We start from the raw sequence: 14,014 nt of genomic DNA on the forward strand, positions 1-14,014 counted from the left end.
AGTGACTGCACATTTAGCCATATGTCTTCTAACATTTATAATGCTTATATAGGCATATATTTGACATTGGTTACTTCAATTTGGAAATACAAAGTTGACAATTAGAGAATAGATTGCTCACCTATTTTCCACCTGCCACACCCTCTAAATTAAATTTCCACTTAAAAGTAGCATGACAATTTATATTACTTGTCTTGTTGACATAGCAGATGGTATCGCAACTCTGGAAAGTGTTTCATTTTTATTTTAAAAAAAAGAAGTTTCATACTTTTGCAACACTGGCAACCCAGCCCTGGCAACTTAATTCCTCTATTTATCAGTAGAACAGTATGTCACAATCAGTAACAATGCCAGTTTCCTCATGACAGTTATGACAGTATCCTGCACTACTCTGGGTAAACCTTACAGAATTAAGTTAAACCTTACAGAATTAAAGTTTAATGCCTTTAGTGTCCATTGTATTGAAAACACAAATATTTGTGTACTACTGTGAGATTGAATGGAACTTGATGAGTAGGAACATTGCCAGCAGATCAAGGGAAGTGATTATTCCCCTCTATTTGGCACTGGTGAGGCCACATCTGGAGTACTGTGTCCAGTTTTGGGCCCCCCACTACAGAAAGGATTTGGACAAATTGGAGAGAGTCCAGCAGAGGGCAACAAAAATGATCAGGGGGCTGTGGCACATGACTTACAAGGAGAGGCTGAGGGAATTGGGCTTGTTTAGTCTACAGGAGAGAGAGTGAGGGGGGATTTGATAGCAGCCTTCAACTACTTGAAGGGGGGTTCCAAAGAGGATGGAGCTTAGGAAAAACTATTTCATTAGGAGGGTGGTGAAGCACTGGAATGGGTTACCTAGGGAGGTCATGGAATCTCCAGCCTTAGAGGTATTTAATGCCTGGTATTGGTCCTGCTTTGAGCACGGGTTGGACTAGGTGACCTCCTGAGGTCTCTTCCAACCCTAATATTCTATGATTCAGCAGGAGGAACAGGGATTAATGCAATCTCAGGGAGATAATGTGAACTTCAAAGGACTAGACTGAACAGTATAGCCAACAATTGATCTTTTAGAACAAAATGGGTTAAGTGGAATTCATAGGAAGTACTAGGGTGGAGGAGACTGCAAACTGCAATGGTCTCAGCCTTTTAAGCTTTGCCCTGAGAGGGGGACTGTTTGTTTGCTGATCACCTGTTACAACAGGACAGATTAAAGACCCAATCTGTCTGTTGGTCCCTGGAGAATCCAAAGAAAGGATTTTTAGATATCTGGCCTGGCTTTACACAGGATCAGGGCTTCTTGTTCTGATCCCCAGCAAATGGTCAGGACTTCCAGTTGACAGAGGGCCCCAATCCTTAGGGAAAGGTTGGAAGGACTGACACATGCCAGATCCCATGTTGAAGAAAATGAGGGTGACCTTTGGTAAAATGTATTAGCAACCATATAGGTTCTTTTACTGTTTTTGATGTGTTTTCTATAATGCTTTTACCTTAAGAATAAACGGCCTTGCACAAGAAGTGCTGTAGGGTAACATATAACTATTGGCAATAGCACTGTGTGCCATTGCTGAGGGGAAAAAAGTGAAGCAGACCTTCTTAGACAGATTGACTTTTCTGGAGAGTTCACAGCATCATCAGGGAGCTGTGCAACCTGGAAATACCCTGGTCAGGAGGGAGACAAATGTGAGACTCTGCCCAAGCAAGGTGACAGACAGGAAGCCAAAAGCCTGAGAGGGGTGCCCTTGATATACCGGTGAGGTAGGGGAAGGGGAGGAAATTTGTGATACCTCATATACTGCAAAACTCAATTTGGACTAACCATCTCTGTGTGCAGAGAGGGTATTTAATCCATTCTCATTTAAAATCAACCCTTGGCTCATCTACAAAGACCAAAATGTGACAAGGTAAAAATACTGCATACAGTTTTGCAAACCCCAAACTATTAAATTCATGACTCAGGTCCCAACAAATCATGGGACTGAATTAAAAACCTATGAGAATGTTAAAAAGCAATAAATGGCGGCTTTTTTATTTGCCTTTTGGAGGGTACACTCACAATGTTTTCAAGATTTTCTTCTCAACTGAGGGAACTAAAAACTTGCTTTAAAAACAAAATCAGAGATTCTCACATAAATTACAGGACTGCAGTAGCTAGACTATGAAAAACACCAAATATTTCCAAACTTGTGATAAAACCAGAGTTTGCTGGCTGTGCAGCATTGCCAAAGATGCACTTTATAAGTCTGTAAGAAATGGTTTTTTAAAAAGTATTTATCCTCCGGCATAAAAGTTCTAAAACAGGCAACTGTTGTTTTACAGAGGTAGCTCAGAAACACATAAGCAAATACGCACACACTTTATTAAGACAGTTCCTTAGGGTTAATTTTGTTTTACAGAGGTAGCTCAGAAACACATAAGCAAATACACACACACACACACACTTTATTAAGACAGTTCCTTAGGGTTAATTGTTCTGCATGTGAAAATGTAGGTCTGCAATTAAAAACTTACACAAAAGACAAGGACTTTCTAACTCAGAGGACTGATAGCAGCATATGGACTTTCTCACTAATAGGGTGGGTGTCTTGAACCTCTCTAAACAATGATTTAAAACAGAGGTTCTCAATCTTCTTCCTTCCGAGGACCCTCCAACATGCTATAAAAACTCCACTGCCCACCTGTGTCACAACTGTTTTTCTATATATAAAAAAGCCAGGACTAACATTAATGGGTAGCAAGAATGGCAATTGCCTGGGGCCCCGTGCTCAGGCTTTGGCTTCAGCCCCGGGTGGCGGGGCTCAGCGCCCTGGGCTTCAGCACCACGCAATGGGGCTTCAGCTTTCCGCCCTGGGCCCCAGAGAGTCTAATGCTGGCCCTGGTTGGTGGACCCCTTGAAATCTGCTCATGGGCCCCCAGGTTGAGAACCACTGATTTAAAACACTTTTCTCTGAAGCCCATTTGGTAGCCTATCTGAAAAGGTTTGGTTGCTTCAGTCCCAGTTCTTGGTGGATAGACGCACACACTAATAAAAGCTATAGTCACTAGTGCTGGATTTAGCACACATGAAGTTGGAACTAGAGGTAGTCTCTCTATAACTTAAAGGAATATTACCCTCAGGGAGCTATTATATGCATTACTAAAAGGGACTCAAGTCCATAGGATTCTCAATAGGGTATCTATAGAAACCATTAAATTAAAAAATATAAAATTTTAAACGTAACAAAATGTGAATACTATTGTAGTTATTGCCACAATAGCAAATTGGTCATCTATTAAAGTCTGCTGACTTCTTCCAATCAATAGATAGTACAGATTGTCAGATGGATACAGAATAGTTTGAAATGATACCCCAGTAAAGGCTCTATTATCCAGCACTCAGTTAACCAGCATTTCTGATATCTCTGAATACTAATCTTCAGTCTAGTAACCGGGACTAGCAGGGCCAGCTCCAGGCAACAGCTTAGCAAGCAGATACTTGGGGCGGCCACTCTGGAGAGGGGTGGTACGTCCAGGTATTGGGTGGAGGGACCCTCGGTCCCGCTCAAAGCAAAGGACCTCCAGCTGAATTGCCGCAGATTGCCCTTTTTTGGGGGGGTGGGACGGAGGGATGCTTGGGGCAGCAAAACCCCTGGAGCCAGCCCTGGAGACTAGTATACCGCCCAGTATGTCATTCAGCTGCACATTCTGCATTCTACTTTTATGCAAAAGAGGCAGAAGACAAGCAAGCAAGCTGGTATCAGGGATTTATTCAAAAAAGCAGCTTCCAGGGTGTGTCATAGGGTCATTACTAATTCAACCCAATCTCCTACACCTTCCACATATACCATAATAATTGGTGTTGATAATGACGACATCGAGGCACCTCAAGATCCTGAAGTGTCTTCTGAATCAAAGATTAAATTATGTTCAGTATAGTTTTAGTGTGAAGTGTATTTTTAGTGATCTGGGTGTACACCATGCACTCCCCATAGTGATATGAAGTGTCATAAGATAACCTACTGTATAGAAAACTTCATACACCTAAGCGCTTCAAGAGACCAACCACACTGCAGTGCAGTACTACTACTGGATTGGTGAGCACCTGTACACTATTTTATACTTTATTCATTTTATTGTATTCTAGTTCCTTGAACATTAGTATTCCATTAGTAAAAAAAAAATTTAAAAATAATTCAGTTAACCAAAATATTCAATTAACTGGCACCCCCCCATTTCCCCAACATGTCGGATAACAGAGCTTTTATTGTAGTTTACTTGCTACTTGACTGCTTAATCAGGACAAACAATGAAACACTTGAAGCTAGACTAAATAAATCTTATTTTCATAAACTGTTTTATTGCACTGGGAGTTTAATGTAGCACATTTCTTTACACTAAAGAATAGCCTGAAGACCGCTGAACACCATTTTTTGTTCTCCAGTTTATTCATTGTGGTTCAAATATTTTTCTTGATGCACAGTAAATAGGCTGTGCATTGAGGAGGGTCACAGCTGCCAATATGGCAAGATCAAATTGATTTTTCGAGACTTCATCTATACTGGGAAAAGATATTGTGCCTGAAACACGTTAAACAATGTGGTAAACACAATTTTGAATTTATGGACAATGAAAGTCATGTTTAAAAATGCATCAGCTGGTGGTGGTTAACCATATTGTTTAATACAACTGTCCTTCACCCACACTGAAGGCAATTTTTTAACATCATGTTACTGAATATATTTTCTAATACTATTCTTTTTTCCAGTACAGATACTGCCCCAAGCATTATTCTTATGGATGCAGCATAACAGGTAAACGCTTTCTTCTGCAAAGTATGAAAGGTAACTGAAGAATCCAACAACCCTTACCCCTCACTTTTTCTTGGCCTGACTCACTCTCAAAATCCTCTAGTTAGACTCCATGGCACACAGGGACCTGTAACACTGGTCACTCATATCCATCCCAACCTGGGCAAGACAGAACCTCAGTGTTTTTGGCATGTTTGGTGTGTTCTTGCCCCTAAAAAAGTGCGAGAGGAGGTTCCTTATTTTTATAAAGTAAATTAGATTGTATTTATTTATTTATTTTAAGAAAAAAGGAACCAGAATCTCTACACATAAGAAGCAATTCCATAGCATGACAGTACTTCATGTCTAATTTTTTACACTTTGAATACGGTAAACAGGAAGGAACACATTAATGCACAGAGGGTATCACTGTGAATGTGGGACTGCAGGATTAAAAGGGCATACAGCATGCAAAATTTTGTTGTAGCAGTTTGAGTCGGAAATTCCTGGTCACACAAAAAGAGATTACCTGTGTAAGGTGTCTCTCCCTCAATTGCAGGCAATCAGGTAAAGAAGTAGACTGCATGCTCTATCTTTTAATTGATTTGGGTTATTTCAGAGGCCACTGAGAGCACCTTTTCCCCCTACCAAAGAGATTCCCTGTAACTGGAAGGCTTCAGCTCACCGAGTTCCTCTAATATGAGAACAACAGATTAGATATCAAGGCAGTAGGTGCCTTGTAAATACCTGAAATAGGTAAGTACTATATCAATATTTTTCAAAATCCCTCTCAATCCTAGTAGTACAGAGAAGCCCCACAAGTGTCTAATCTTATAGGGTAAAATTCACACATGGTAAAGAGGGCCAGCATATGGCAATCTTAACGACTTAATTTGTACTTGAGGGCTACATGGGAGATAGCCCAGGCCTACTATGCACAGGAATCTGTGTACTACTTGCACACCGCAAAGAGGGTTTCTGCTAGGGTGGCAGAGAGAGACTACAAGGGGGTAGACTAGAGGACAAGCCAAGGAATCTGTAGTTAAAGAATTTCAGTGGCCCCAAAACCCACTAAAATTGCACAAAGTGGTTATTCTAATTTACAAGTTGTAATAGTGGCTTAGGAGAGGGCCAGGGTCAGAGCCTTGTGTCTAGATGTCACTTTCCAACTCTCCTTTACTAAATTCACATAAAGCTTGCTTATTTCAAGTTCTATGGACCTGTCAGATACTGCTGTGATTTCAAGGTAAAATGCCCTGGAACTGTTTAGTTAATACAGTCTGCACTACTGTAACAAAACTCTCTCAGCACCAATTAAAACACCGCTCCCTCTCAAATACTCAGTAGTGAAGAAGGATCACCATTCAGCCTTACGCTTGCTCTTGTGCAGTCCCTCTTTTCAAGCAGTACAGACAGCAGTAACCAAAATAAAACATGGAAACCCCACAGTTTAACGTGTAGTTTTATTTTAAGCGTCAAGCTAATAATCTTGAAGTAAATTAGTGTTTTATTGTGGGAGCTCCCCCAAAGAGTAAATTACAAGAAAGATGTATATGCATTCCTTAAGTAAATATATTTTCCTCCTTCCATGTTAAATAATTAAATGCAAAAAAAAACCTGTGTTAAGATAATGCATTTAACACAACAAAGTAAGGAACTGAAAGTGTTATACGACAAACCTCATGCCCATCAGTCACTAAGCTCCTGAGGTTAAAAAACAAAGCTTCCCTTACGGGCATGTCACTGCATAGTTGTCTTATGTAGAGTTGCTCCTTCTTCTGAAGTACTGGCCATCATTGGGAAACCACATAGCTGACTAAACAGATCTCAGGTCTGTTCGAGTATAGCACTTTCCTATGTTCCCAAATCAAGCCATGCCAATTTGCTTGACTACTTATATTGTACACGCATCATATTTTTATGTCCAGACAAGTTAAAATTGGCATAGGATTTTTCACTTCCTTACTTTTCTGATTTAATTTCATAACAGTGCTGGAATGTAGGATTTTTTAACATTTAATTTATTTTCTCTCTTTTTAAAGAGAAAAAAGATTGCTTATGGCTAATAATGTTTACCAAAATTTTCAGACAAACAAAGATGCCTAAGGCTGATATGGTCAAAGGTAAACAATGGCTGGGGAGAAGTAAATAGTAGTGCCCCCTACGAATCTGTACTGGCACCAGTGCGCTTCCACATATTCATAAATGATCTGGAAAAAGGCGTAAACAAAATGGCAAAATTGGAAGCCTATACAAACTTACTCGAGATAGTTAAGTCCAAACCAGACTTCAAAGAGTTACCAGGGGATCTCATGAAACTGGGTGATTAGCAACAAAACAGCACATGAAATTTAATGCTGATAAATGCAAAGTAGTAGGGATTATGTTTTCTATGCACATTGGAAAACATAATCCCCACTACTGTTACCACTTCAGAAAGATCTTGGAGTCATTGTGGATAGTTCTCTGAAAATATTCGCTCAGTGTGCAACGGTAGTCAAAAAAAAAAAGCTAACAGAAGGTTAGGAACCATTAGAAAAGGAATTAAAAGAAAAAAATATAATGATGCCACTATATCAATCCATAATAAACCCACAGCTCCAATATTGCATGCAGTTCTGGTCACCCCTTCTCAAAAAAGATAAATTAGAACTGGAAAAGCTACAGATAAGGGCAACAAAAATGACAGAGTATGGAACAACTTTCATATGAGGAGAAATTAAAAAGGCAGATTTTTCAGCTTGGAAAAGAGAGGGGATAGAATACAGATCTATAAAATCACGAACGTGGAGAAAGTGAACAAAGTAGTATTATTTACTCCTTCACATAACACAAGAACCAGGGATCATCAAATGAAATTAATAGGCAGCAGGTTTAAAAAGAACATAGGAAAGTACTTCTTTACCCAGTGCACAATTGACTTGTGGAACTCATTGCCAGGGGATGTTGTGGAAGTCAAAACTATAATGGGATTCAAAAACAAAATTAGGTAAGTTCATGGAGGATAGATCATCAATGACTATAAGCTAAGATGGTCAGGGATGCAATCCCATGCTCTGGGTGTCCTTAGCCTCTCACTGCCAGAAGCTGGAAGTGGACAACAGGGGATGGATTGCTCAATGACTGCTTGTTCTGTTCATTCTGTATGAAGCATCTGGCATTGGCCACTCCTGGATGACAGGACACTGGGCTAGATGGACCATTGGTCTGACCAAATATGGCCATTCTTACACTGACAATCAGCAGAGAATTAAAAGGATGGTCGTATTCTGAATGCCAACCACCACAGTTTTATGGAAAGTGAGTGTCAAACTTTTTTTTAAGGAGATCACAAGTTTGGTTTATCACGGTAACTGCGTTAACGCTACATGCCATTCTGATAACATTACATTAAGCACAAAACCAATGCAGCACATATTCAATGGATTAAGAATTTGTTAACTGAAAGATTGCAAAAAAGTTACTGTAAATGGGGAATCATCATCTAAAGCGGGTGTTTCTGCTAGAGTCTTGCAGGGATCTGTTCTCCGCCTTATACTAGTCAACATCTTGAATATAAAATATTATAGTAAAATCTGCATAAGATACAAAAACTTGATGAAGCGGTAAATGATAAGGACAGGTCAGTTACATAGACTGACTTGGACTGCTTGGTAAGGTGAACTCAGTTGAACAACATATCTTAATATAGCCAAAAGCAAGGTCATACATTTAGAAACCAAAGAATGTAAGATGCAGAACTGTATCCTGGAAAAACAGGGATTCTTAAAAGGACTTGAGGGGTAAGAGATTATGGTAGGTAACCAGTTGAATGTAAGCTCCCAGTGCAATGCTGTAGCTAAAAGAGCAAATGGGATTCTTGAATGTATAAGTAGGGGAATATCAAGTAGGATTAAAGAAGTGGTATTACTTGTATATATGGCATTAGTGAAACCATTACTGGAATGAAAAAGGATGTTAAATGTTCAAAAAAAGATGTTAAATTGGAAAGCTTTCAGAAGAGAGCTACAAGAATGATTTAAGGTCTGCAAAACACGCCTTAATGGAGAAATTAAAGCTCAATCTATAGTATATCCAAGAGAAGGTTCAGAGGTGACTTGATCACAGTCTACGAGCAGCTACAGGGGGAAGGGATTTCCGATAGTACAGAGGAAGGCATAAGGAGATTAAACAGTTGCATGCTGAACGTAGTCCTAGACAAATTCAAACTAGAAATAAGAACACACAAAAAAACCCAGTGACAATAATTAACTTTTGGAACAACAGACATGGTGAGGCGGTGGTTCACCACCAGTAAGTCTGAATATCTTTCAAAAAGGTATGCAGTAGCTCAAAAAGAACTTGTGGGCTTGATGCAGAAGTTACTGGGTGTGGTGTAGGCCTGTGTTATGCAGGAGTTCAGATTAGATCACAGTGGTCCCTTCTGACCTTACAAATCTGAGTTTAAATGGCTCACAGCGTTGCAAGATCACACCTCTGAGTTCAGTGGGGTGAGCTGAGTGCACATCTTTGGTGCTACAAGCTAGAGAGTGGAGTTCTTCTAAAACGTTGGGTTAACAGGACAGCATTGCACTGATTTACATGAATTCAGATCTTTCTTATCCTGGTTTTCTGTGTTTGTTTTACTGGAATGGATAACTTGAGAACTAGTAAATGTATGAAATCACAAGAACAAAGCAGCTGACTAAAATCAAAGATGGAAGTGATTTTTACTCATTAATTTTCATCAAACACCTATTTAACATAAGCGCACAACTGACAAACAGGTGAAAATGAAGATCACTAAAAAAGACTCAGCACAGCCACTTATTCAATTAAGGGCTAAGAAAGCTAATCCACTTCTCCTGTCCTCCACAGAAACTATCAGCAACAAAAGACAACAACACAGGATTTAGCATTTCTGGTATTGAAAGGTAGGTAAAACAAGGAGTAAAGTTCTTCAGGCTTTTAATGAAGCAGCATTTTTTTCCATTCTCCTAAAATTCAACAAGCATTACAGCTTTAAGGACAGCTCCTTGTCTTTCTACTCACTCAACATAGTCAAAAACTTACCTAGTAGGGAACATATACAACTCTGGTTATACTGCAGGTAGTAAAGTAAAAACCTGCATTATACTGTGAGAAAAATAGTCCCTCAGACTCTTAAAGCTATACTTCAATCTCTTTTATTAAAACTAAACTACATATAACTTCTTAAAGTGTATTTGTACCTAGTACACATTAGTAAATTCTTAACCGCAGCAAAAATAAGATGTAAACCGCAACAGTTACACATAAGGTTCTTAGTTCCAGGCGAATACTGTAGTAATATTTCTAAAACTAATTCTGTATTAACCATTTTAGTACTTAAGAAAGCTAAACTAGAGATATTTATCCATTTAGACAGGAGTATGTAAGTGTTCAGTGTAACAACCAATGTTTATATTTAGGGTTTGACTTTTTTAGGGATATAGGCTGTAATTTCTTTTCAAGGATAGAAGAGTTACTTTTTCTTTACTAACAAATGATGAACAACAGATTAGAGATTTTAGAGTTACCTGTGGACAAAGAATGAATACTTACCAACATGACTAAGTTCACTGGAACTATTACGCCACACCCTCCCAAAAAAGGGCTACATACCTGCCCTTGCAAGACTATACGATTTCTGTCTTGTAGATGCCGATTAGAAACTGAAGAATGCCAGGGATGCATCTGACTTTGAGACTGTGTTCGAGCATTATCGGATGACTGTGTTATTTGCTGTGGGGTAATATGGTGGTTTAGGTCATGGTCTAATATGTGGCTTGAAGTGTCCTGAACAAATGCTGATTCATCAAATTGGGGTAGGAGGTCTTCCTGAAGGAGGTCCTCTGGATCAAGTCCTGTAAATGGTTCAGCTTGAGACTCAACTTGATGAAGTAAGTTCTCATCCAAAGATGAAAAACCATTGCTTTCTATAGGATCACCAAAATGGCTTATCTGAGAAGCAGAACCCGCAGAGGCTGGAAAATTAATGTTCACAGGAGAGAGTTTTGAACTACTGAAGCTGCCCTGAGGATGTGCTGAATGCAACACTTGGAAACTATTTGAATTCAAAGGTGTGTTAGGATTCAAGAGGTGCTCGGTGGTTTCTTGCTTGGTCCCTGTTTGAGATGTAAAGGCATCACTTCCAGTATAATCAGATAAAGGATGTGTTTGTTGGCTAGCAGAAAGAGCGGTAGAAGACTGTAGAAGGCTGGTAGGAGAAATGTGGCTATTAGAGTAAGAATATGGAGAAGGAAACTGCTGTGTATTATTAACAGAGCAAGGAGTCATAGTTGGAGATTGTCTATCAAAGTTTCCTTCTTGATTCCCACAAAAATGTATTGAAGCACTAGCATTTTGAGAAAACTGTTGAACAGAGAGAGGCTGCTGTGAAGTTGATGGATTAGCAATTTGAGGTGAATGGGTAACACTGACTCTGCGTGAAGCAGATACGTTAACCTCCATAAAGTTTTTTGGTGGATTCAGAGCGTCTTGCCCTGCGTTAATGTTGTTTCTGCTTTGTTGCGACTGTAGTGAGGCACACTGATGCTGTTGTTCGTTGGCCTGAAATAAGGCAAAGTCATGGTGTGCTACAAAACTTTTAGTTTGCTGCATAGACTGAGAATGTCCTTGGTGAAAAGGAGACCCATTTTGATTTGGAACAGTTGTTGGAGTTTGATGACCCCACATAGGACTACCATCAGCCACATCAGGAAACATTCCATTGGACTGGTTTTGTGGATGGATTGGCGAGCAATTAAATTGAGAGCGTGGCGATAAAACACTGTCAGCTGGGCTGCTGAAAGCCTGATTGACTTGAAGTTTCAGTGAATCATACTGATTTAACTGCTCAAATTCGCTCATCTTTTGTTGAGTTTGAGTATCTTGCACATGGTTCAATGAGTCTATGTGCAAAGGCTCAAATTCGGCACCCAAGTTCAATTCATCAACAAGTGAAACAGGTCCAGGCTGTACAAAAGCATCATCCGATAAACCTTCCAACGTCTCGCTAAAAAGGTTGGCATCATCAAAAAAATCCATCATAGGATCAGTCATCTTGATATGTCCACACTGCTTCGTCTCTGAACTCCAAATGGAGTCAATTTAGCCTCTCTGCAGTGAGCAGCAACAGATTACTTCCAGTGGTCACCACCTTATCCAATACATGTCAACATCCATTAGTGCTTCTGAAGAAATGTATGTCTCAAATTGTACAAATATCCTAGGGAAAAAAGAATAAGAGCAATGACTTTAAACTTACTTTTCTGGAGATTTGTTTTATTTAGTTTTCACTTCCTCCTCCTCTTGGTATTAGTCTGTCAATTTTACTTTATATTTATATAAACAGAAGTGAGCAATTAGACTCGTTTTGACTTTAAAAACAGAAAACTGTACAATTTTTAGAAGCAAACACATGCATAATATGCACAATTACTGCACTTATACATGCAAACTGTGTGTAAGCAATTGTGAAAACCTGTTCCTTTGTATATAAATAAGAGGTGGGTAAATGGTAATTATTATTCAGCTGGACAGAACAAGTTACAAGAAACATTAAGTATCAGAGGGGTAGCCGTGTTAGTCTGGATGTGTAAAAGCAGCAGAGAATCCTGTGGCACCTTATAGACTAACAGACGTTTTGGAGCGTGAGCTTTCGTGGGTGAATACCCACTTCGTCAGACGCAATATTTTGTGGTATTCACCCACGAAAGCTCACGCTCCAAAACGTCTGTTAGTCTATAAGGTGCCACAGGATTCTCTGAAGAAACATTAAGTTATGTTTAGATTAATTTCATTAAAACCCACTTAACCAAGACACAATAGAATCCACAAAGGCATAAATATTAAACAACTTTTACTGTATTTGGAATCAAAACTTTCTTTTCATGAGGTCAAATTCCCACTGAAATCAACAAATACAGACTGCAATCACCACTGGCAGGATAGAACCCATAAAGAAAATTTTGGGGAGAGAGTATGTATATGCCATAGGAAAAAGAGCAACTCATCAAGCTTTAGAACAGAACTGGCTAGAAATTAATTGGCAAAACTGAGCTAGTCACAAGGCCCCTGAAATACAACATATTCATATTTCTGTTCAACACAACATCCAATATGCAAGCTTGAATGAAAATATGTTCTATTACTGCTATATGTGATAGTTTGACTTCCTAGATAATCAGAAAACTTAGTCTTCAAGAATACTGAAGAAATCACTTTAAAATATGCATTGGTCTTCTAACAGCTTTTCCTGTCTCATACACAACAAACACTAACATTCAGATGGAAGAAAAAAATTTAACTCTTGAAATCCACCATTGCAAAAACTTATCCATGCTCCTCCAAAGCTCTCGCCTCCAGTGACTGACTCCCTGGATATGACCTCAGCAGAGCAAGTTTTGTGGTCTTCCTAGGGACATCCTAGAAGGTTGAAAATATTTTCCTTCTGGACAGAGCCCTATAGCATGTGTAGGTATCAAAGAAGTCTGAACAGGAACTGATACCAAATACGCGAAGTGATGGAAATGAGCCATAAAAGGCTTCTCCCTCATCCATTCCAAACTGTATATGTATTTTGTTTACTATTTAAATATGGCCTGTGAGCCAAATCCAGTCTGCCTAACATTTCTGTCTGGCTTCCTCTGCCCCCTCACGACCTCCAGGCTGCTAAAAGTCCCGTGGCACAGCAGGGCACTCAGGCATGCTGCCTGCCTGCCGTGGCTCCACGCCATCCCAGAAGCAGCCAGTTGCTGCTGGCATGTCTCTGCACACCCCTGGCGGGGGCAGGGGGGTAGAGAGACAGCTCCATGCGCTGCCCCTGCCCCCAGCACTGTCCTCACAGCTCCCATTGGCCGGAAACTGGCCAATGGGAGCTGCAGGGGCAGTGCTTGTGGGTGCAGGCAGCGCAGAGACCCGCTGCATCCTTCCCCCAAAGGGGCACACAGAGACATGCCAGCAGCAGCTGGCCAGGAGCCGCCTGTGGTAAGCACCTTCCGGCCAGAGCCTGCACTTCGCACCCCCTCCCGCACCCCAACCCCAGTTCAGAACCCCCTCCTGCACCCAAACTCCCTTCCAGACCACGCACACCCTCCATTAATATAGTAGAAATGTGCAGCCCATGACGACTTACCAAAATTCATGGAGTGGCCCCCCTGTGAAAATTATTGCCCACCCGATTGAAAATCAGGTTATTTAAACTTCCAAGTTGCCAGAAATATTGGTCAATAATTGCAATCATAAATTGG

General features: G+C 40.1%; 1 protein-coding gene across 9 annotated transcripts in view; it reads right to left on the reverse strand.

Annotated features, from left to right (window-relative positions):
• CHD9 (chromodomain helicase DNA binding protein 9) overlaps nt 1-14,014 on the reverse strand; it is a 217,122-nt gene that overhangs the window by 183,316 nt on the left and 19,792 nt on the right. For 7 of the 9 annotated variants that reach the window (XM_032805367.2, XM_032805366.2, XM_032805364.2 and 4 more), the window contains one exon: nt 10,386-11,991. The exons of 1 other annotated variant lie outside the window; for it this stretch is intronic. In XM_032805367.2, the coding sequence (XP_032661258.1) occupies nt 10,386-11,825 (1,440 nt within the window). In that variant the 5' untranslated portion in view covers nt 11,826-11,991. Of the gene's footprint in view, nt 1-4,844; nt 4,913-10,385; nt 11,992-14,014 lie in introns of those variants that run through there. One more of the 9 variants, XM_032805373.2, reaches the window with a different exon arrangement.

The sequence above is a fragment of the Chelonoidis abingdonii genome, chromosome 19 (genome assembly GCF_003597395.2).
Source record: "Chelonoidis abingdonii isolate Lonesome George chromosome 19, CheloAbing_2.0, whole genome shotgun sequence".
Classification (NCBI taxonomy): Eukaryota; Metazoa; Chordata; order Testudines; family Testudinidae; genus Chelonoidis; species Chelonoidis abingdonii.